General features: G+C 42.8%; 1 protein-coding gene across 1 annotated transcript in view; it reads left to right on the top strand.

Annotated features, from left to right (window-relative positions):
• Positions 1 to 23,584, top strand: part of LOC101318339 (histone-arginine methyltransferase CARM1-like) — a 257,249-nt gene that overhangs the window by 223,298 nt on the left and 10,367 nt on the right. Inside the window, exons 8-11 of the mRNA XM_019934772.3 lie at positions 11,114 to 11,195; positions 12,429 to 12,514; positions 15,076 to 15,165; positions 17,006 to 17,143. Of these exons, the coding sequence (XP_019790331.3) occupies positions 11,114 to 11,195; positions 12,429 to 12,514; positions 15,076 to 15,165; positions 17,006 to 17,143 (396 nt within the window). The remainder of the gene's footprint in view (positions 1 to 11,113; positions 11,196 to 12,428; positions 12,515 to 15,075; positions 15,166 to 17,005; positions 17,144 to 23,584) is intronic.

Genomic DNA, 23,584 nt, shown 5'->3' on the forward strand with positions numbered 1-23,584 from the left:
TATGTTCTGTTAAATGCCAGTTTGATTTGCAAAAAAAATGGTGACCGATTTATTTTTAATCTGTATTTCTTTGATAGCTGGTGCATTTGAATGGTTTTATTTTTAGTCAACAGATACACACACAAAATTTTTTAATATATAGTTATCAAAATTCATAGCCTTCACTCTGTTTCTACTTTCTGTCCCTTTATAAGGGGGTTTCTGCATTAGACTACTAGCATGAAGGCCTTCTGTTGTATTGATGCAAGGAACAGGTGGTGAAAGCTTGCACGATTTCTGATTTCTGTTAGAAGAGGCAAAGAAGTGGATGCTGGCTGAAAGGAGGCAGGGGGATGCAAAAAGTGAGTCTGGGTGTATTCTGAGGGAGTGGGCTGAGAGACTGAGGAATAACCAACAGGCTAAATAAATGAGATCCCCAGGTACAACCCATCCTCAGTCCTCACCTGACTTAACTATCAACACTGCCGCTTGATGCCTTTGACTCTTCACTTCTGAGCCTAAGCCTGATTTTCTTCCTTCCTTATTGGCCCTAATTCTCCTTTGCTGATTCTTCCTCATGGCTCAAATCTTTGATGTTGGATTGACTCCTGGTTAGTTCTTAGATGTCTTCCTATTTCTGTCTGTGATAACTTTCTTACTGATCTCATTTAAATACCGTCTTTATGTTGACAACTCCCATAGTTAGAACTCCAGGCCAGACTTCTCCCCAGAACCATAGACTTCGGATGTCCAAGTGGCTGGTGACAGCTCACCTTGGATGTCTGTTTGGCATCGTAAATTTAATACATCCAAAGGCAAGCTGCTGATTTTCACCACCACCCCCTGCCCACCCCTGCAAAACAAACATAAAACAAGCAAAACAAAAAACCCTGCTTCTACTACAGTCTTGAAATAGCCTCCTAACTCATTTCCTCTTTTTCAACAACAACCAACATGATCTTGGTAACACATGATTAGGTCATGTTATTCTTCCACCCAGAACCCTCCACTGGCTTCCGATCATCTCCATAAGAACGTCCAGAGTTCTCCCGATAGATGGTAAGACTCCGCCTGATCAAGTTCCACCCTGCTGTCCCTCGGACATCATCTCCTGCTACTTGCTCTCTTGTCCTCTCCACTCTGGCCTCATTGGTTGGGCTCCCTGCTTCCCCTCGAACATACTAGGCCTGCTGGCACCTCACTGCCCTTCCCTCTGCCTGAAACGCAGGTGTCACTGGGGCTCGCTCTCACCTCCTTCAGGTCTTAGCTCACCTGTCATCATCTCAGGGAGACCATCTGTCAGTTAAAACTTGTCATCTCTTCCCTCCTGGAAGCCCTTATCCCACTTCTCACTGCCTTTTTCTCTATAGCACTTATTATCTTCTGCCATATATATGCTTTTACTTATCTGTTTTATTTCTTGGCCATTTCCCCCCATGAGACTACAAGTTCTGTAAGAGTGGCTGTTCGATTTACTGCTGTGTCCCCATCGTCTGACCTAGATGATCATAATTGCTGAATACATTTTTGTTAACTAGAAGACAGATGCATTATTTATAAGATTTCTTTATATATTAAGCGTATTAAGACTTTGTTGTAGTTTCTTCAGAATTTTCTCTTTGCCTTGTAATATTCTTTGTGGTGGTTTTTACCACAAAAGGAGTTAAAAACTTTTATGTGTGTAAATCTACCAATATTTTATTTTACAGTTTCTTTCTTTTCCTTTATTTGAGAAAAAGCTTCCCCACCCTGAGTCTGGTATTAGCTTCCTTCTACTTCTTTCATATTTTACTTTTTTTACACTTAACAGTCCTTCAAATATACATTTAACTCTAAAATTCATTTAAGTGTGCAGTAAGCATATAACTTTAGCCTTTTTAAATAACCAGTCATGGGGTTCACTCTTGGTAGACAAGCTTACTACATTCTGATGTTAGTAGCAGTCACCTACAGAATGAATCATTTCCTTTTCTTACTTGATTAAGATTCCTCGGCCCTTATTAATTAAGATTCTGAAAAGTATCTCCTGCGAGTAAGGCTCAGTCATGAAGAATCATCATTCTCAGCTGTAAAACTTCTTTAGGTGGTGGGTACTACTGACAGTACTGAAAATATATAATTGGTTCAGGGGGTTAAACCCAAGGCTTTTAAATACAATTTTTAATGGATTCTCATATCAAGAAAAATATATACATAGGATCAATTAAGAGGAGTAACCAAATATTCTCAAGAAGTTTGAGATGATACTAGTTTACCTCATTACAGTTATTACAGTTATAGAGCATACAAGCGTAGGCAAGTAGGCAGTAGTTAAAAACTAGATAAATCAGACTCTAGAACCAGATTCAACTGTGTTTAATTCTTGGTTCTGTCAATTACTAACTGTAAAACCTTAGCCAAGTTAATCTAATTTCTTTTAGACCCAAGTTTCTTATTTATAAACTAAAGATAACAGTGTTACCTACCTGGGGGTGGGGAGTTTAAGGGATGGGACCTTTCCTTGTACAACTGTCATAGCCCTTTCTTCAGAGGCCAGTGTGAGGGTTCTAACAGTTGCTGAATATGTCTATCCCAGTTGCACATTCAGGGACTGGGAAAATAACTACATGGTGGGTATGAACTCATTGGACACCCTGTGCAATAGACTTGGTCAGACCTTCCTTTGCTACCTGCATAAACCCTTACTAACCAGAGATATCCTAAGATTTCTCATATCAATATCACTTCTTATCTCACATTCCTCAAAAAAATCTAGATATTCTCCTTTCTCCTACATAGTTGCTTTGCCACAGAGAAGAATTGGGGAATGTTTACCATATGTTCCTGCAGTGGCATTGCAGAGTCCTCCCTCAAGGGACTGGGTTTCCACTTCAGTCATGGGCCAGTGGTCACTGGATCCATAAACCAGATGTCTAAGTTAGATCTGGAAATTGGATGAGGGACCTAATCTTCCCATTGTGACAGCTGATATCCTGCTCGTAAGCTACCAAGATTTTTGTTGTTGTTATAGAAATTGAGTACTGTCTAGTCACTGTGCATGTATTTCACCTCTCTGGTAACACTAGGACCTTTTAGCAACCACTTACAGGTCCCTCTGGATCAAGGTACCCTGACTGCCACTCTAGTCTTGCCGTCCAGCACAGGAATTATGTCATTCTAGCCTATGATGGTTAATTACTGCTTTCTTGCTTCTGACATTCTGAAATTCCATCCAGATTATGCTCCTTCGGAGCAGAATTTAGTGGCAGCATCACCCGTCACTGTCTTTGATGTACTGAGGACAGCATGCCTCAAATCTTTCACTAGTTTGTTCCCCATTACCTATATGAATGGAGAGTTTCCTGGACTTTGCCTGAGAATAGTCAGGTGGAACAATCTTACATCTTACACAGTAAATCCGTCTAGCATTTCCACCTCTCTGAGCCTTGGACCCCTTCCTCAATACTATACTGCAGAAATTCTGGAATCTCCATCTCATTAACTGCAGGCCATCATGATGACCGAGCTTCAAAGTGACATACATCCCAGCAGACTACTAGGAGTGGTATCTGCTAGAACATTGAATCCTGGGAGTGCCGTTATTGATGAATTGCACCCTATGCTGACATATTCTACCCCCACTAGTCCAACACCCTTAAAGTCCACTCCAATACCCATTTCCCTGGTTCTTAGCAGAAAATATTAACCAGCTTCTCTAATGTTTTAGTCACGTAAGTTATCTCCTCCTGGAGTAGGAATTGTACTTACTGCTTGGGCTGTGCTGGAGTTACCATCCTGACAGCAATGAGGGACCATTAGCCTGGAGGCAGTGCGCAACAGTGAGGCAGATCTTGAGGGGAATAAGATTATCTTGCAAGGCCCAGGCTTCAAGAGGAGTTGTTGTGCAGCCTTCAGGCAAAGGGAAGCTGTTCTTCTCTGACAGGACAGATGAGAATTAGGCTTCTGCTGGTTTGAAGGATTCAGAGGAGTTGGGAAGGTCTTTTCAGGATTCTCTGCCTTGTCCACTCTACTATCTTAATTCCAGGTCTCAGGGCCCTAGTCTCTTCCTGTCAGGGCCCCAGCTGTGATATGTAAGATCTGTCAAGGTTGCACACCCAACATCCTTTGCAACTCTTCCACTGTTGCTGCTTTACTATCTTGTTTGGGGTGGGGAGACGGGGCAGTTCCAGTTTCAAGAATATGGCTTTTAACTCTCAAATTCTATACCTGATTTTCTGCACAGAAGGCCTTGGAGCACCAAGGAGATATGAATTCCCTGAAGTTCTGCTAAGGAAGCCCTCTGGATTTCACAGTGTGACTTAAGTTGGGAGTTGACTGCTCTGAGATAATAGTCTTCTTTTTGCAAAGCTTCCAATGCTATTAACAGAGCCTTGTCTCTGTTAATAGGGGTCCAAAGGCTCAGAGCCTCAATCCATATAATTATCATCACCCCAAAACTTCAAGCACGCAGTTACCATATAGCCCAGTGCCTCACCTTCCACCTTTACTGCATCCTAATTAGCCACTAGTGAGACTGTTAGTAATTGTGATGAAACTACATGCTAAGAGTTTTCCCTCCACACTTACCAGTAATTCTACATTCGAGGGCCACACCCATATTGATTGTCTTAGCTTGGGTTCCCCAGGAATCAGGGTCTTAGGCAAAGCTCATGAGCTACTTTATTAACGAATGCCATCCCAGTAAAACAAGAATGAGGAGAAAACGGAGGCAGGAAAGGAGGGAGAGATGATGCAAAAGTGCATAACTGAGCTGACCACCACATGGTAGCAAATACCAAGAGATTGCTTGATCCCTCAGGACCATCTTTAGAGGTCAAATGAACTGTATCTCAGGACAGTTTACACAGATGATGGGAGAGAAATGTATTTATCCATTGGCTCTTAACTCCTCATTGGGCAACTGTTTACCCCTAACATTAAGTAGTCTGCACTTCGGGGTTGTACATGCATGGACACCAAATGGGGGTCAAGGCACCTCATGCCCCACAGTCTGCAGGGATGCTCAGGGCAGGAGGGGAGAGCACACGGTGCAGGTCTGAGGTGAGGCGCTGCTGGGTTGTGCTCACGTGGAGTCAGATGAGTCCATACCTTGACACAGCGGGGGCAGAATACCTGGCTGAGGACTCCAGAGGCAGATAAGACAGAGGATCTGAGGTGACCCTTAAAAGGTGATATACCACTTAAGGAACCAAAAGACATTTCCCAGTTTCCTTTTCAGAGTATTGTGAGTGGGCTGTACGCACCCATCATGCTTGACAACGGCAGAGCGAGTTGAGCGATAGCAGGGATGCTAGTGGTGGATGGTCTGTAGTCAGCTGTTCTTTACAGAAATCAGAAGTCTGTGCTTACAAAGGACAAGGGAAGATGAACGTAAGCAGAATTCTGCCACGGGCAGTGAGAGCTCCCTTCTTGCACCTTTCCACTCTGACTCTACTAAATGCCTCCTTGACCATGGTGTTGCTGAGAAACGTTATTTTGAAGGGAATCCATTCCGCTGAATGCACAAGCTGCTACATTCTACTGCAAAGGCACTGGATGGTTTGTTCTTAGGCTAATTCTGCCCCCAAACTGAAATTTCTACTAAAGGTTCTTTTGGTATAGCTAGAAGTTTAGGCCTTCTGGTCTTTCCCAAAAATATATTTGGCCCTGATAGTCACTGGTTCTTAGGAATACCATATGGACCAAATAAGAATATTTCAAATTACCGTGAGATACAACCAGATTTTTGTCGGAAGTCAAGTGTATGCACAAAGTATCACAGAGAACTTTTGCAGGAATACTACCAGCACAATTGTGTTTGGACTTTCATATGCCACTGTCCTTACTTCATTTACATTCAGTGATTCCTGGGACTATAACCTTCGTTCAGCTACCCAGTATTTCTTCTTAATATTTCCTCTGGTTCTCTTTTATGTCTGCAGCTCTTGAACTCACCAGGCTTTTGCTCATGAAATAAGCCTCAATTTCTGTATTCATCTTTTTTGTAACCTATGTCAAACTCATAGCTCTTTCATAGTATTCTGCCACTGGGCCCATACACATCCAGATCTGTGTAGTCAGGGATACACTATTTCAGTTTCTGGATCCTCTCGCATCAGAGCTCTCCATTTTCAAACAGAGTTCAACTTCAGCAGACATCATTTCATCATCCCTGGGCCTGGTTCTATACACTCTTAAGCTAAAGCACTTTAGTTCTGTACTCACAGAATTAGGACTCCCCTGAATTAGGCAAAACTATTCATCAGAATTATATTCATAGCACACATAATGGCACACTGTTATTAACTATTTTCTTTTTAGTTAAGGCACTTATGGTTTTAAGTGACAAAAGAAAGAATTTTAAAATGGCTTAAAAAAAAGGATATTTTTGACTAACGTATCTGAAAAGCCTGAGTAGATTCAGCTTCTCAGGCACAAATGGCTTCCAGGGCGCAGACACTTATTGGGTCCAGGTCTCTCTCTATCCCTTAGCTCAGCTCCATTCTTGGATAGGGCTCTTCCCTCATAGCAGCAATGTGGTTTCCAGCAAATCCAGATTTATAGACTCATAGCTCCATGTCCACTTCTCTGTTGCAACAGTTTGAACAAAAGTCTTAGACTTGACTTTCCTTGGGTCACATGCTTAACCCTGAGTCCATCATTAAGGCCAGAGAGATAAGACACTCTGATTGGCTACAACTCAGCTACATGCCAGAATTTATTGCTGAGGGCAGAGTCAGAGTCAAACCATCCAAACCCCAAGAACTGAGAGTGAGGAAGAAGTGCCTCTCAGAAGAAAATCTGGTGCCGTAATCAGAAGAAGAGCAACTCTTTGCTGGGTAGAATGAACAAAAGATGTCCACCATAGTTGTCTTGACTGATCCACTTTTTCTTCTGATCCATTTCCATAGGTCCAATTCTTATACAAACCAGTAATGTCTAGATTTATGTTGGTACACCGAGGGGTGCTCCATGGATTCCTTTACAGAATCCCAGGCTTTCCCTTTCTTAATGAAAGAGGCAGTCTGAAGCTTGATTTCTTTTAAGGCCTGTACACCCATTTCCCTTTCTCCTTTATACTAAAAAAACCCTATTTTTACAAATAAAAAAGCATATAAATATAGCCCATGTAAAATATAAGCCACTTTGCTAGGGTTTAAGCCAGCAAAACCAGAGACATAATGAGCTGAGCATCTTTATAGATACCGCTTTACAGAATGGTATGTCTGCATGCTGTTGATGCAGAAAATTGTTAAAAAGAGCCAAGCTTCAAGTCCTGCTATATAAAAGGAATGTATAAGAAATAAAACAAAGTTGCAGTTTGTTTCTAGGCATGCATCCTTCTCCTACCAGGCATTCCCAGCAGGCCATTCCAGCAACCCTCTTACGCTGCATCCTCAGCATCGTGTGCGGCTTAGGTGACGTTTTTGGATCCTCGTTTTTGTTTCCTAGTTCTTAGGGTTATATATGTCTCTCCTCAGGTTGGCATATCACTGGTTGTTAATTCTGGTAGAACATATTCCATTAAGATACCCAAAAGTTGCTTAATTGTCAAACAGCAGAATAGGATTTTCCTTCCTCCCTTAACTTTTCTTCCTTCTCTCTCTCTTTTTTTGGCCTTTTTAAAGGAAGGAAGTATTTAATGGGGATGAGTGAATTTTTTTGTTAGAATAGAATGAGGAAGCAAAGATATAAAAAAAAATTTTTATTGGAGTCTAGTTGATTTACAATGTTGTGTTAGTTTCTGAAAGATTTTTATTACAGTCAAGCATCTGAGTTATGCTACGAGAGTGTGGTTCATATTAGCAAGACAAAGGAGTGTGTGTGTTAGAGAAACCCCCCACTGTTAACTTCTGCAAGAGAACCTCGGGCAGTACCACCATCCTTCTAAGACAGATCCAGGACATTGTGGGAGGAGGAAGGACAAAAGACCAAGGTGAGCTAGAGGAGAGACAAAAACAAAAGAGACCCAAGAGGGAGGATTCCCCTGCATGCTTCTCCAAGCTCGGCTCTGCATGGAGACCATAGAGAGGCTGATGGGATGGTAAATAGGTGGCCTCTTTTGCTGTACTCTGGGTGTGTTCAGGTGTAGCTATTGTAAGATTGTTTTCCTTCTGGACTGTATTTGCAGGATTTTTCAGATGTTGCATGTCTTACGGTGGAGAAGGAGGAGAGGAAGAGGGAGGTACACTTGAAATTTGAAGTCAAGAGAAAAACATGCATGTAGACTCCTCCTTATGCGCTCATAAAGAGGCCATAAGCTAACTTGGAAAATAAAACCCACATACGATGAGAACAATGGAACTTATCCCCAGCTTCCAAGTCAACAGATTCGTTTCCTGATCCATCCCCCAGCAGTGTATCTTAGGAAACCCAGAAAGGTGCCACCTCCCATCTGCTTTCATTATTTTATGATGCATTTCAGGAGATTTGAGATTTCTAAGAAATGGAAGTATGGTCCAGCCAGAAAGTTTTTAAAACCCAGGGAGTGGGCTCTTTGCCTATAGCTCTCCGTCTGCCCCAGGAATGGTGCCCGTTTGCACCACACTGATCTTGGCTGCTGGGTTTTAATTGGCAGTGAACACACAAAGGGAATGGCACATCCTGGGCCCCTCTCAGAGCTGAGGTTGAATGCAAAGACTCCAGTACACAGAGAATAGAGAGCAGTTCCCAGCCTCCGCCACTGCCAGGTGGAGGGCTGTCTTTGCCTTTGGGATTTTCTCTTTCACCTACTTGGCCAGGATTCTAGAACAGCTAACTTAGTCGTCTTCAACCCTGATCGTGCATTAGAATCACCTGTTGAGCTTTGGAAACAAGTGCTAGGGCCGCACCCCCAGATCATGTAAATCACAACTTGGGGGATGCAGTCCAGGCATCAACACTTTTTAAAAGCTTTCTAGGGGATTCTCAAGGACAGTCAAGGTTGAGTCCTTCTGGGCTTTCTGGGAAGTTCTCTGTCTCTGTCTGACCCTCCACTCCTCTCCCCTTGCCTGTCTTCACCCCTTCTTCCCTCCCACCCCTCTCCTCTCTTCCCCTTCCCTCTCTCTCCCCCCTTCCCTCCAATAAAAAATTTTGTGATAATGACTTACTTCCCCAAGAAAACTTGCATTCTCTTTCTAAATACTGAAAAGATCGTCTGAACTTACAGTGTTCTGTTTCCAAACATTTTCTAGGATTATAGGAGTCTTGTTTTCAAAATGTGTACTTATAAAGTGATGCACAGCAGTCTGGCTTCACCTGTGGACAGCCTGGCTCTGGCCCTTGATGGAAGGAGATTAGGAAACGAGATGAAGCCAAAGAAACTTTGGCGAATGATTTTCTGTTTCCCCATTGTCCTTATTGGCACCAGTGCCCACACACAGGGCCATTTAGGACACCAAGTTCTCCGTTCATTCATTAAATGCATAGATAGATACGTAGATATCTTTAGCCCTAATAGTATTCGAGGCCCCATGCTAAGTGCTAAATATACACTGAAAGAAAAAGAATAACTTCTGCTTTTAAGTGCCTAAAACTTGAATATTTAATTGTAATACCAGGTTTTACATTTTCAAATGGAAATATTTGAGCTGAGTCACAAAGATTGAGTAGGAATTAATAGGGCAATAGAAGGAAAGGAGCATTCTAGGCAGGAGGGAAAATAGGCAAAGGCTCAGAGGTGAGAAATGGTATAAGCCCTTCAGGATCTGTAAGAGGCTCTGGGGGATGGGGTTTTGCTTGCAGGTTGGCGATTAGCTGTTGACTTAACAATATTAGGCCTCCCTGCCTCTCGTGAGGGCCTCTGAGGCATCGCCTCCTGATTAAGAGCCTTACTTTGACTGAAAATCTAACTGCACGCCCCCAGTTTTTATGATTATTCTGTGTCTTTTTTCTCTCTTTTCCCTGCAGGTCAGCAGGTGTAGGAGTGTGGGAGGATAGACACTGATGAATTGAATTTCCATTTGATTCACAGGCTATATACAGCATGTGCACACACACCCTTAGTAGGGAAAACTCTTTTCAATCTAGGGATAAAGGCCTTCAGCCTCTAGTGATAAGGGCCCCAAGCCTTTCTGGAGTTGGGCCTGGGAATTGGAAGTTTTAACAAGCTCTCCAAGTAGTCCCATGGCACAGTCACACTGGGAAGCACTGCCGTAGTGCACAGTGCTGATCTGAGAAGGTGAAGTTCAGGGAATAATAGCCAACACTTATGTAGTAGTAACGAAATGCACAGCACTGCTTAAAGTGCTTTACTTATAGTAACTCATTTAACCCTTACTGAAACCCTACAAAGTCAGCTTATAATTATTCCCATTTTAGAGATACGGAAACGGAAGCACAGAGTTCAGGTGACTTGCCCACTGCACACAGTCAGTCAGTGGCAGAGTGTGAACAAAGCCACTCTTAATGCACACCCTAGATCTCTGTAGAGAGCCGAGACCATTAGCCAAGCTGGCAGGGAGTTCTTGCCGTGCTCCAGGCACCAGTCATGTGCCGGTGGACGCTTCACATCTGGCTCAGTGAGGGGAGGAAGCACTTGTAGAATTTGTCCATTTCTGTGGTCCAGATGTCCCTGACCACAGAATTGGGAGGAAATGTGCCCAGTGATGAGTCAGCTCCAGTTCACCACCAGACACAGCTGTCACTGACTTGTGACTCTAAGTGGTGTTGGCCACCATGGCGAATGCCAGCAAGGTGCAGGCCAGTGGCTATGGAAGAACAGAAAGGGGAAATCTGTTTCCTAAAACAGTTGGGGGAGTATCAAGAGGCTTTGGAGATCTCAAGTTGTGCTCTGGGTTGAGATAATGAGAGGGCCAAGGAATTGTATTTCGCGACATGGAAGGCATGTCCTGGAGCAGGCAGCCACCTTGTGGTGTGAGGTCAAGGGTGGGGACCCTAAGGCCTTCCTGCCCCCAAATATCCCTGTCAGTATTCTCCCCACAAGTAATTTCCTCCATCTCAGCTACCTCCTCCCTTCTCTCCCCACCCCAGTTCAAGTGCAGATTCTCTAGAGAGGTTTCTTCCTCTAATCTACCCCTTGCCCTTCACACTTTCTCACACTTGCTCCAGGGCTAACTTAGAGGACCAGTGAGGCAGCCTCGCAGCGCATCACAGCTCTGTGGGTCTTGGGGACGCAGGACAGATACATGCTGATTTTTCGTGCTACCTGTTTTAGGTACCAGCAGTGTTTCTACGGGGTTAACCTGTCCAGTCTCCAGGGTGCTGCGGTGGACGAATACTTCAGACAGCCAATAGTAGTAAGTGTGTTCTTTCTTCCCGTGTGTTTATCTGTTGATTCATTCACTTACTAACTCAGGCATCTGGGACGCACTGTGCTCTCAGGCTCTGTGCTAAGCCATCACAGAAGCAAAGAAAGAGCTCCTTGGAGCACTGTGTTTCAAGTTTTCCAGCTCTGATCTCCCGAGCAATTAGGAGAATTCTCAGAGAATGATACTGTTGAAAGCAAGGAGATTTTCCTTGTGCCCTTTAGTAAGTAACTTCTGACTCTACAACCGTCCTGACTCACCCCATGCACATACTCAGCCCTCATACTTGTTCAATAATTCACATCCTCCCATTGATTCCAGTGGCCCAAGGCATAATGAAAGGGGACGCTTTGGATAATAAATAGCTTGGAACAGGAGTTTTGTTGTCAGACAGATTTGGGTTTCAGTTGTGGTCCCATCTAGCTGTGTAACCTTGGGCAACTTAAGTTTGCATTATCTGAAACTCTTTCAGTTTTAAGTGGAAGGAAACCCAACTCAAACTGGCTTAAACTAAAATGAAATTATTGGTCTTCAAATATTGCAAAGCCTGGAGACAGAGCTTGTTTCAGGGACCTGTTGCAGGAGTTCAGACAGTGTCACAATGGTCTGGTTTTTCTATTCTCATCACTTATCTCCATTTCCTTTGGTTTTACTCTGTTCCTAGACAGGATCTCTCCTCATGGTAGCAAGATGGCAGCAGAAGCTACAGCTTCAGATTCTTACAACTCTGAGTCCCACAGGAGAGCCTGCCTTTTCCTAATAACTTTGGCAAAACCCCCAGAATTAGTTTAGATAGAGCCTGCTTGTCCTACCTTGGGTCCTGCGTCCATCTGTGAGCCAATTCCTGTCTTCAGGGGAAAAGTAATGCTCTTCGTTGGCCAATCTGACATCATAGGCCACACCTGGAGCTGATGGTAGACTGAATTCCTATGGAACTTCTCGTAGTGTCGAGAGGAGGTAAATTCTGGATGGTCCAAAAACCACCAAATGCCTGCTCCAGAGTCGTTGGTGAGGTTTAAATGATATAACCTAGTAAAGCACTTACTAAATAAAGCGCTTACGAAATAATTGTGAGCTTGTATTATTAATATCATACTCATTAAGCTCATGCCCTCTAAATTCTAACTCTTGTTGACTTAAAATTTCAGGAGGAAAGCTAGACTGCAATCTTGTTTGAGTTCAGTTTATTCTGATAGAAAGGTATCTTTGGTTTTTTTCCCCAAGGACACATTTGACATTAGGATTTTGATGGCTCGGACAGTCAAGTACACAGTAAACTTTATGGATGCAGAAGAGGCAGATCTCCACAGGTTGGTACCAACCAATGTTGCTCTTGATTTTTAAAATCTCCTCTACCCCCCCCATCCCCCAAACTTCAGGGCAGAGTTCCACAGCTCACACAGGGAAGAGGTTTCAGGTGTGAGTCACACACAGGAATGGTCCATCAACTACTAGTTTCATTTATTGCAAAATGAGGGAAATGATGCCTCCTTCATAGGATTGCTTTAGGAATTGAGTGAGAAAAATTAAATAGTAGTAGCTAATGCTAACATAGCCAGACACTGTTCTGAGCCCTTTACACATAATGACTCATTTGATCCTCCCAGCAACCCTATGCAGATGGTACTGTTTTTGTCCCCACTTCACCAATGACAGCAATGAAGCAGAGTGGAACAGTAAGTTGCATACACAGAATTATGTAAAATGCACAGAATTAATATGTGTGTTAGAGGGAGTATTGAACCTTTCAGAAGGCCAGAGTCTGGGCTTTTTAACCACTCACCCAGGCCAGTACCACAATAATGACCAGAAGAGGAGCTACACCTTGTTGAGTGCTTACTACATAGTAGGTAACATGCTAAGAATTTTACACGCACTGGCTCATTTTCAAAGAGGGCCCTCAGTAAGTGTTAGTTTTTGCCCTCTTTTTTCCACTTGAAGAAACTCTGAAATGAAGACTCATTTCTCAGGTGGTGATATGAATCCCCTTCGGATGACCTTTCATTAGTATTTTACCCTTTTCTGCCTGAGAAGATTGATATTTGTATTTTTTTCTGGGTAAGAAATGTAAGACCCAGCTAGGTTATAATTTGCCTGGACTACCGAGGAAGCAAGAGTCAGACTTCAGAAGGTACAGCTGGCTAACTCAAACCATCACCTATCTTGAGATCATGATGGACAAAGGATGCTCTGTCAGTCAGGATTGGCTAGAGCGTGCTGCAGTAACAAAACCAAACTTCGGTGACTTATGATAACACAGGGGCCTTTCTCCCCTACACTGTTTTATTCATGTGCACCAGCTTTAGCTCCATGCAGCATCGCCAACCCCAGCAATCAGGCTGGTGCAGCAGCCTCTGTCTGTAACAAGGCTGATTACTGAGGAAGAAGAAAGAGCATGGCAAAGCATGTACTGACAATAAAAGCTTCTGCCCAGAAATGACACAGCTCACTTCTGTTCACATTTAATTGGTCAAAGCAAATGACGTGGCAGTACCTAAGCACAAGAGGGTGGATGAATGCAATACTGCTGTGTGCTCAGAGCAAGAGAAGTGGCATTTGGGAACAAGTCTGATTACTGCCACAGGTCAAGACAAAATTGACTTCCATTGGCTTTATTTGCTGCTCTGAGCTGCCTCCTGAGTCAGGGAATTTTTTGAAAATTATGTCTTTGTTGGCGTTTCAGAGATGTCATTCATTCATTTGTTGCATTGATTCAGCAAATGTTTGTTAAGATTCTACTTTGTGCTGGGTACTGTACTGGTGCTTGCACAGATACATTAAGTAATTTCTTAAGTCTCTCGTTGAGGAGCTCATGGTCTGTTTAGGGGAATTACAAAAGTGGGAGGAAATAATTACAGTGCATTAACAAACAAATTCAACGTGACAAGTATAATGGAAAACTCTAGAAATGCTCTTGACTTCTGCAGGGTAGAAGAAGTTAGGCCTTTGGAGGCACCATAAATGCAAACAATCTTAAAAATAACATTTTCCTTTGAAAATCTCTAGCACATTCACTAAAATGTGTCTCCCTGGAGCAGTACAGCCCCAGCAGTGGACCAATAATATCATCTTTTAATTGTGGAATACTTTGAAATTTACAAAGCACTCTCATACACATTTTTTCCCACTTGACACACACAAGAACCGTGAAAGGGAAGTAGAAGAGAGATTTTGCCACTCTTCAACAAAAGAGGAAACTGAGGCTCAGAGAATTAAGTGACTTACCAAAGTTCCACAGCTAAAACAGGTCCAGCTTGTAGATTTCGTTGTATCTTTTCCAACATTCTTTCTCTTCCAACTTACTCTGCATTTGGCATCAGCGATGGCCACTTCTGCATGACTCTTGCTGTAGCCTGGTGGGAAGTTAAATTGCCTCCCTGAAAAATAAATGAACTATGACAGTGACCTTCTGAGATTGATGTTCCCCCCTTGTGGTCCATTTCATCTTTTAGGGGCCTGAGCAGCCTTTCCCTTCTGAACAGCTGCATAGGGGAGCTGCCACAGCCCATGTTTTGGCTTCTGGAAGGACGGTTGTCAGCTATGTCCTGAGTCATCCTCCTGTTCAGTGGTCCAACCCAGCTCCGGATGCTGCACTCGCCCTGTGGAGTTCTGGGTCACTGCAGCACAGTGGGCTGGTCCTTGCAGAGTTTCATCAAGAAGCAGCATTCTCAAATGTGCAGCATCACCCAAGCATTAATCACCCACTAAGAGAATCTTGCTGCCAAAGCAAGAGCGCTTAAGAGAAAAAGAAAATGTTCTGTGAATGTTCCCACTGATCTCACAAGTGTATCCATTATGTCTGTCAACAACAACAACAATAATTCCAAGTGTTTCTTTTTTTCTTTCTTTCTTTCTTTTTATTTCCTTGCAGAGTAGAAATTCCGTTTGTGTTTCAGATTGCGCAGTCTGGCCTCATCCACGGCCTGGCATTCTGGTTCGACGTGGCCTTTGTTGGCTCTCTGTAGGTATCATACCCCTTCCTTACCTACTCTCTCCCATGCCATCCTCTGCTATTTGTCCCCATAACTTTAAAGGTTTTAAAAAACTAAGCTCAACAGCCGTAATATTTGTTTCTCCACATTTCCAGAAAATAAACACTGATGTTAATGTTACTTTTAGATTTTAGAGTGAAATGAAAATAAGACAGTTTTCCGTAGTTGCCATATCAATTCTGGCTAAAATACTCTTAGGCCAGTTGTGTTGGGCTTTGGAGGAGTCAGAAGAGGGCCTGTGCTTTATCAACCAGCCTGTTCTTTTCCACAATAGATGGGGGCATGGGGGAGGCCAGCCCCTGGCATTGTTTCCATCACACCTAGTTATAGAACCTCTTGTATCTGAGTCATATCTCAAATCATACTTTCCCCCATGTTGGTTCACAGGTTTCCATTTCACGGTCTAGAATCCTTTTTCAATGATCAGGCAGGCGGCATTAGGTAACTTCCCCCTCTGTGCACTCCTCTCTCCCCTACTGGAAAGGTTTGCAAGTTGTAGGGGAGAGACCACCTACTAGTTGACTGTCAGTGTTGGGTGTGCTTTTAAGGGCTGCGCTGCTCCTATGAACCCCAAGTCTCTGCTCTCCTCCTGACACCCCTGCTCTCTTCCCAGGCTTCTCCATGTGTCCCAGCTAGCAGTGAGGGTTGATCTGGGCCAGCGACCAGGCAGAAGGAGAACTGACAGTACACTCTCCTCCACTTCTTATAAAAACATCCAGGCTCTCCATAGCATCTACTGAGAAAGACGTGTCTTTGGGTCTGTGATACAGCTCAGGGGGCTTGGGGGACTCAGGGGAGGCCGGGATCCCTGGAAACCTTGTTGGGGCTGACAATCAGAGAGAAAGGAAACAATGTACGAGTCATTCCTATTCCACACAGCATGTGTGTTCAAGGAATCTGTGCATCTATTTCTCAGACTCTCCCCCACTAACATCCCAAGTAAACGAATTTGTTCTGCAAGCGTAAGGGAGATAAGCGTGAAGCCGCCTGCTTCAAGGGGGAAATCTCTTTGAAGTTAAATGCTTTGTCTTAAAAAGCTGTAGAACACTTGCATTCTACTCCGTAATACAGCTGAATATATATTTTGATATAAAGGTGGTTTATATTACTTAGCAGTTAAATTATGTAAAATTACCCCTCGAAAATCTTCAAGGCAAAATGTCCTCTCTAGCAATTTTCCCCGTGTTCAGTGTGCACCTTACTACCTGCAAGCCCATGACCACTGCCTAATCGCAGGACAGGTGACCCTAGCATTCAAAGCACCAGCAGGGTGTCCCCACTTCTTCATATGAAATGAAAAACATCAACTTGAACACACACACGCACACACACAGACACACACACAATGTCCGGGCTTGAAGGGCAGTAGAGGTCATCTGCCCCTGTAGTTTTTCTTGCTTCTAGAAACCCCATCAGGACCCCTGAACAGGTGGGCATGAGACAGTAAGAGGCTACACTCCAGACTTCTCACCCTGCCAGACTTTTCCAACAAATCAATTCCCAATTTAACTCCGCTGTTATCAGGCTTCTAATGAACTTTGACATAGCCATACAGATTGATAGAGTGACCAAGTGCCTGGGTTTGAAGCCTGGCCTGACTCCGTAGGGTTGTTGTAGGATTTAATGGGCTAATTACATAATGCTCTTGGCACTGTACCCAGCACATAGTAACTGCTCAATAAATTGAGCTATTCGCATCTTAAAAGTGTTCCGTGAGCTAATACACAATGAAAACCACTTGTCCCCAGTTCAATCCATTAATGTGGGCCTGGAGCCTAACTGGCTTTTAACTCTTGCCTTGCCCCACAGGGTCACAGTTTGGCTGTCAACAGCGCCCACTGAGCCTCTGACTCACTGGTATCAGGTGCGGTGCCTTCTTCAGACTCCTCTCTTTGCCAAGGAAGGAGAGACCCTCTCAGGGAGAGTGCTGTTTGTGGCCAATAAACGGTAAGCAGGAGAGTACCGACGGATCCCGCCGATTTCCTGGGCGCTGACAGGTGGGAGCGAGAGGAAGCTGGCAGGCCCCTGAGACTCCAGCACCAGAAATGGACAGCAGCCTTTACAGAGGCCTGGCTGAGTTTGCTGAGATGCCCTCAGCCTCAAAGCCTGCAGGGCACACGCCACCTTGCACTGAGCACGGCCAGGAAGAAAAGCTTAAGATGAGTCAAGGACAGTGTTCCCCACCTGACTGCAGAGGGAGAGGGAGGGAGGGAGGGAGGAAGGAAGGGAGGAAGGAAGGAAGGAAGGAAGGAAGGAAGGAAGGAAGGAAGGAAAGAAAGAAATCCATCAGCTTATGGGAGCACTTGCCAAAGACTTGAATTATCAAGCGCTCTAAAACGCACGTCAGCTTCCTGGCCTTACTTCCATCTGTCTAGCCACACATCCCCAAATTTAGTACTGGGAAATCGATCTGTACTGCAGGGGGGAAAGTACTGCAGGGGTGGTTCATGGTGTGTGAGGCAGGACCGGCTGCTTCTCTCTGGTAATGGACTCACGAGGTCTCAGCAGTGAATACTTTGACTTACCTCATTTTTAGAAGGCTCTATTTTCTTTCATCTTGTTGGAGCTTTTCCTGGGTGAATTAGCGGAGAAAGGCATAGAGGAGTAGCTCAAGGACTCTCAGGGTATTACGGGTACTCAGAGGTCATCTCATCCAACTTTCTTCCCTCCCTACCGGCACTCCCACCCCCACCACCTTCCTTGGACCTGTGCTTAAACACTCCAGTGACAGAGAGCTCACTACCTCACCAATCAACCCTTCCACTTCTAAAGTCTTTATTTTTTTCATGACATTAACCAAACATGTTCACATGTAAGTTGAAAACTACAAGAGTGTCTAGAGTCCAGCCATGCTCCCACCCTCACCCCATCCCCCAGATGTGAGCCCTTAGTCTTTATCCTTTCAAGTCATTTTTGGTGCATGTACCAGCAAAAACATCGCTGTAGAGTTGTTACTGTTTTATAGGAAGGTTACACTAGCAGTCTGCAACTTAAGTTTTCGCTTAGTAATAAGTCCTGAATCTGTACAGATAGATCTGCTTTGTTCTTTTCATAAGTGCAGAACAGCCAAGGACATGGATATACCATAATGTCTTTTTAAAAATCCCTGATTCACTGACATTTAGGTTGCTTCCAATTTTTTTTTTTTTTGGCCATTGCAAACAATTCTGCACTAAGTATCCTTGAACGTAGAGCTTGCACGGTGACATGAATATTTCTAAATGAGATGCCTAAAAATAGAAATGCTGGATCAAAGGGTAGGTACATGTTACAGTCTACTAGATCCTACCTTTCTCAGTGACTGCACCAATTTCCACTCATACCAGCAACAGATAAGCAAACTCTTTTCTCCACGTCTCTCCTGAAACTGGATGATAACTGTCTCTATGGCTTTTGCAAATCCAATAGACTCCAAAATAAGTGTTTAAAGTTGCATCTGGTTGTTTTGGTTTATAATTCTTTAATTACTTATAAGGTTATGACTTTCCATATAGTCATTGACTGTTGACTACTCTCTTCTACTTTAGACATCTTTAATTATTAAAAAATTATTCTTGCTGTTGATCACAAATCTATTGATACTTCTGTAGATTCAACTCATTGATCTTAGTTATGTTTCTGAATTCAAAAGAAATAGGTCTGTTCCAACCTCCAAATGGCAGTTGTTCAAGTATTAGGAGCATCTTACCGAATATACTCCTGGTCTCCCTGTCCTCAGGCTAACATCCTCAAGTCCTCCCTCCTATAAGAGTGATTTTGAAATAGTTTAAAATTCTAAGTCCTTCCCTCTGGAAATACGCAGGGTCTCAATGTCCCCTTTAAAATAGTTCTCCAGAAAAGGGAACCCTCTTGCACTGTTGGTGGGAATGTAAATTGATACAGCCACTATGGAGAACAGTTTGGAGGTTCCTTAAGAAACTAAAAATAGAACTTCCATATGACCCAGCAATCCCACTACTGGGCATACACCCTGAGAAAACCATAATTGAAAAAGCGTCATGTACCACAGTGTTCATTGCAGCATTATTTACAATAGCCAGGACATGGAAGCAACCTAAATGTCCATCGACAGATGAATGGATAAAGAATATGTGGCACATATATACAATGGAATATTACTCAGCCATAAAAAGAAACGAAATTGAGTTATTTGTAGTGCGGTGGATGGACCTAGAGACTGTCATACAGAGTGAAGTAAGTCAGAAAGAGAAAAACAACAAATACCGTATGCTAACACATCTATATGGAATCTTAAAAAAAAAAGTTTCTGAAGAACCTAGAGGCAGGACAGGAATCAAGACACAGATGCAGAGAATAGACTTGAGGACACAGGGAAGGGGAAGGGTAAGCTGGGACGAAGTGAGAGAGTGTAATGGCCATATATACACTACCAAATGTAAAATAGATAGCTGGTGGGAAGCAGCTGCATAGCACAGGGAGATCAGCTCGGTGCTTTGTGACCACCTAGAGGGGTGGAATAGGGAGGGTGGGAGGGAGGGAGACGCAAGAGGGAGGGGATATGGGGATATATGTATATGTATAGCTGATTCACTTTGTTATAAAGCAGAAACTAACACCATTGTAAAGCAATTATACTCCAATAAAGATGTTTAAAAACAAAATAAAATAGTTCTCCAAAACTAAATACAGGACAGCATACATGTCCTGGCAAGTGCTGGCTACAAATCGACAGTGAACGCTGCTGTTAATTTAAAGTTTAAATTAAGTTAGGGGCCATTTTACTTGAGTGTTTAGATTATTAAAAGCAAAAAGTATATTTTTACATGACCTTTAAGTCATTTCTCCCTTCTAGTATGCAGCTGATTTTTGTCAGCTTCAATTCAAGTTTTTGTATTTATTCCACTTATGCATTTATCATGCTGTTTTTAGATCCTTACTAGAGCCAATGGATTATCTTACTTAAAAAATTTTTTTTGTGTAGCATGTTAGGGAGTCCTACCATTTTGTATCATTTGCAAGTTTAATAGGCAAACTTTTATTTAAAAAGTATTAAGCAGAGAGAAGCCCGGGGTGTAAACCTTCCTTCAAAATTTGCATAGCCTAATTATCCTGAGCAAAAGAAGCCGGTCTTAATATGTTACATACTGTATGATCCCATATGTATGACTTTCTTGAAAAGACAAAACTATAGTGATGGAGACAGATCAGTGGTTGCCAGGGGTTATGGGTGGGGAGACAGTGTGACTGCAAAGGAATAATAACATCCTGATTGTGGTGGCAGTATTTACATAAATCTATACATGTGTTCAAATTCACAGAACTGTACAGCAAAAAGGGGGGCGGCAGTCAACTGTACTGTATAATTTAAAATATAAAATAAATAAGATATTGATTCAGAGGCCTATTCCACAATTAATATAAAGCTATGTTAGAAATAAGACAAATAAGTTCTGGGTATTTAAGGTACAGCATGGTGGTTATAGTTAATAATACTGTATTATATACTTGAAAGTTGCTAAGAGAGTAGATCTTCAATGTTCTCACAAGAAAAAAAGAAATGGTAATTATGTGAAATGATGGAGGTGTTGGCTAATGCTATGGTGGGAATCATTTTGGAGTATGTAAGTGTATCAAATCAATGTGTTGTTTACCTTAAACTTACACGACGTTATATCTCAATTATGTCTCAATAAAGCCCCCCCAAAAAAAATTTTTAAAAGTTGCATAGCCTAATCTACACCCTTTGGATCTGGCCTGGAAGCAGCTCAAAATGCCTCCACCTGTGCTCATATCCAGCCCACATTCCTCCATCCAGGCCAGAGGAAATGTGAACCAACCTTTATTGAATGTGATTCCAGATGAGCTTAACCTCTAGTTTCACCCTCATTGCCCAGTCCAATAACACTGCCACAAAGGGAAATGAAAGTTATTGGACACAGCTATTACTATTCTTTTTTGAAACTATGCTGTATCTCTAGTTTTCATAACTTTCTATCTTCTTAAATGGCTGTTTAATTTTTTAATAGATAATATAGTTACACTGTACACAACAGAAATGTACAAAAAGGCTTACAGTGGGCTTCCCTGGTGGCGCAGTGGTTGAGAGTCCGCCTGCCAATGCAGGGGACACGGGTTCGTGCCCCAGTCCAGGAAGATCCCACATGCCGCGGAGCAGCTGGGCCCGTGAGCCACGGCCGCTGAGCCTGCGCGTCCGGAGCCTGTGCTCCGCAACGGGAGAGGCCACAGTGGTGAGACGCCTGCGTACCGCCAAAAAAAAAAGGCTTACAGTGAAAAGTCTTCATCCCGGTGCCAGACCCCATTCATTCCCCTCCTCCTGCTCCAGCGTGAAGCCACTGTTAACTGTTCCTTGTGTATCTCTTAGAGTTTCATTTTGGATATACAGTTAGAAAATACTGTACTTGCAGGAATACTTTTCCCTCTGTTTTTATACCTAAATGGCAACATTCTATACCTGTTTGCTACATCTTAATTTTCTCACTTAACAATACATCTCGAATACATTTCCATATCAGTACATTGAGATCGTTCTCTTCCTCTGCCTTGAGTTACGGTATTTGTGCATCATTGTCTTCCTTCATAAGCATTATCACTTCCTTCATGGAGGTAAGGGCTTCATTGCAGTTTTAAAAATTTGTAACAAAATATTTGCTCACATTTTTCAATTTGTGCCATCATCTATCTATTGTGTGTTTTTTTAGCTGTTAGTAAAATTTCTACTCTTTTTCTGCTTTTTTTCTAACAACATCTTTGTATTAATGTTATGGTTGTTCATCAGCCAATTAGTGAGACTTTTCTGGACAGCAATTTACAAGAAAGAAGTTCCTATGATGGGGAGAAATGTGACCGTCTTCCTGCTGTTGTTCTCAACTCACACTTTCTCTCCTTCTGTGCTGCTACAGAGTCATACTGCTTCCTGCAAATATGGCTCCTCTTGTGATTCTTTATATAATTCTTTATGTTCCAGTTCCATGAGAATTTCTGCCCAGTAGCCTTGCTCACCCCAATTCCTGCACATCATGTTACAAGAAATAAAGCTTTTGTGTTCCAGAAAATGTATCTGCAGGTAGTGTATTTGTGTAAGTACCTTCTGAGATGTGCTGGCCCTGGACTGTCTTGCCCCTCTTTGCACTTCTGTACTTTTTCCCATACAGCTTACAATCAATCTCAAGTGCTTTTGCAGCCCTTACACCTAAGTTGGAGATGGCAGATATATCTTTCTCCCAGTTTTACAGAACATGTGGTCTGTGGTCTGCAGTATCTTTATATTCTCCTTGTTTGGGGAGTGCTTCTAGGAGGAAAAGTAAGAAATACTAACTTATACCCAGTTCTTCCTGGAAGTCACCACTTTATTCCTAAATCCTTATACATCACCTGTTTAATGACTAGTTATTTAAAAAGTGCTAAGGAGCAGTAACCAGCATCTGCCTGGAGTTTTGGACTTTGCCTTTTCTGCTTTGTGCAAACCAGGATAACGTTCATTTGCTTTCAAATATTTATATTTTAAGGTATCTCAGGGTGTAATTAGGTGAGTGAATTTAAGTCATCTTCTTCTCCCGCTTCTTTTTTCTAACGTATCTTGGGTTTCATCCTTATCAGTCATATTTTTCTACCCTCCCTTCCTTCATTCCCCCAATAGGCAAGAAGAAAGCAAAGCAAACCATGTTCACACCCGTGCCTCATGACTCCCAGGGCTCCCTCCTACAGCCCTCTACACTTTCATCATGGCGCCTTTGTTATGTTGCTGTTATTTGTCTATATGTGAGCTCCCACAAAAGAGGGCCTGAGTCGTATTCTATGGTGCCCCTCCTCACTTAATACATTCCAGAGATTCAGCAGTGGTGTGGAATGACTACCGGAATGATGGGGTCATATGCTGATGATTCCTCTATGATTAAAAATGTAGCCCAGCATAACTGAAAGAAGATGCGGAGATACCATGGGCATGCAGTGCTTTTGCAGGAGGAAGAAAGAGAGGAAGTTCTGTATCTTATTAGACCAGCACCCTTGTGTAGTGAAAGAGACTAGGTTTTGGAGTCTGGATGTAGCCCGGTTCTGTCCAGTCTCTTTTCCATACTGGTTGCTACTTGAGTGATCTTGGGCAAGTTAATGAATCTCTGTAACACCCCAGTTTCCTTACATCATCATCTATAAAGTAGAATGTATAATAATTGTCTCACTAGGATTTTGCAGATATTAAGGGGAAAACATAGTATAGTAATTAACACGTATGTCCACAGTAAACCTTAGTTCCCTTTCCTCTTCCCTTGCTCTCTTTCTTACTCTCATTGTATCTCATGAGATTTTTTTTGTTTTAAAATTGTTTTCCTTGGTATTTTCTGCAAACCTCAGCACTTCCTTAATGTCAGGGTTTTCACACTATTTTTTCAGTAAGGGGCTGCCTCTTTG

The sequence above is a fragment of the Tursiops truncatus genome, chromosome 6, assembly GCF_011762595.2.
Source record: "Tursiops truncatus isolate mTurTru1 chromosome 6, mTurTru1.mat.Y, whole genome shotgun sequence".
NCBI lineage: Eukaryota > Metazoa > Chordata > Mammalia > Artiodactyla > Delphinidae > Tursiops > Tursiops truncatus.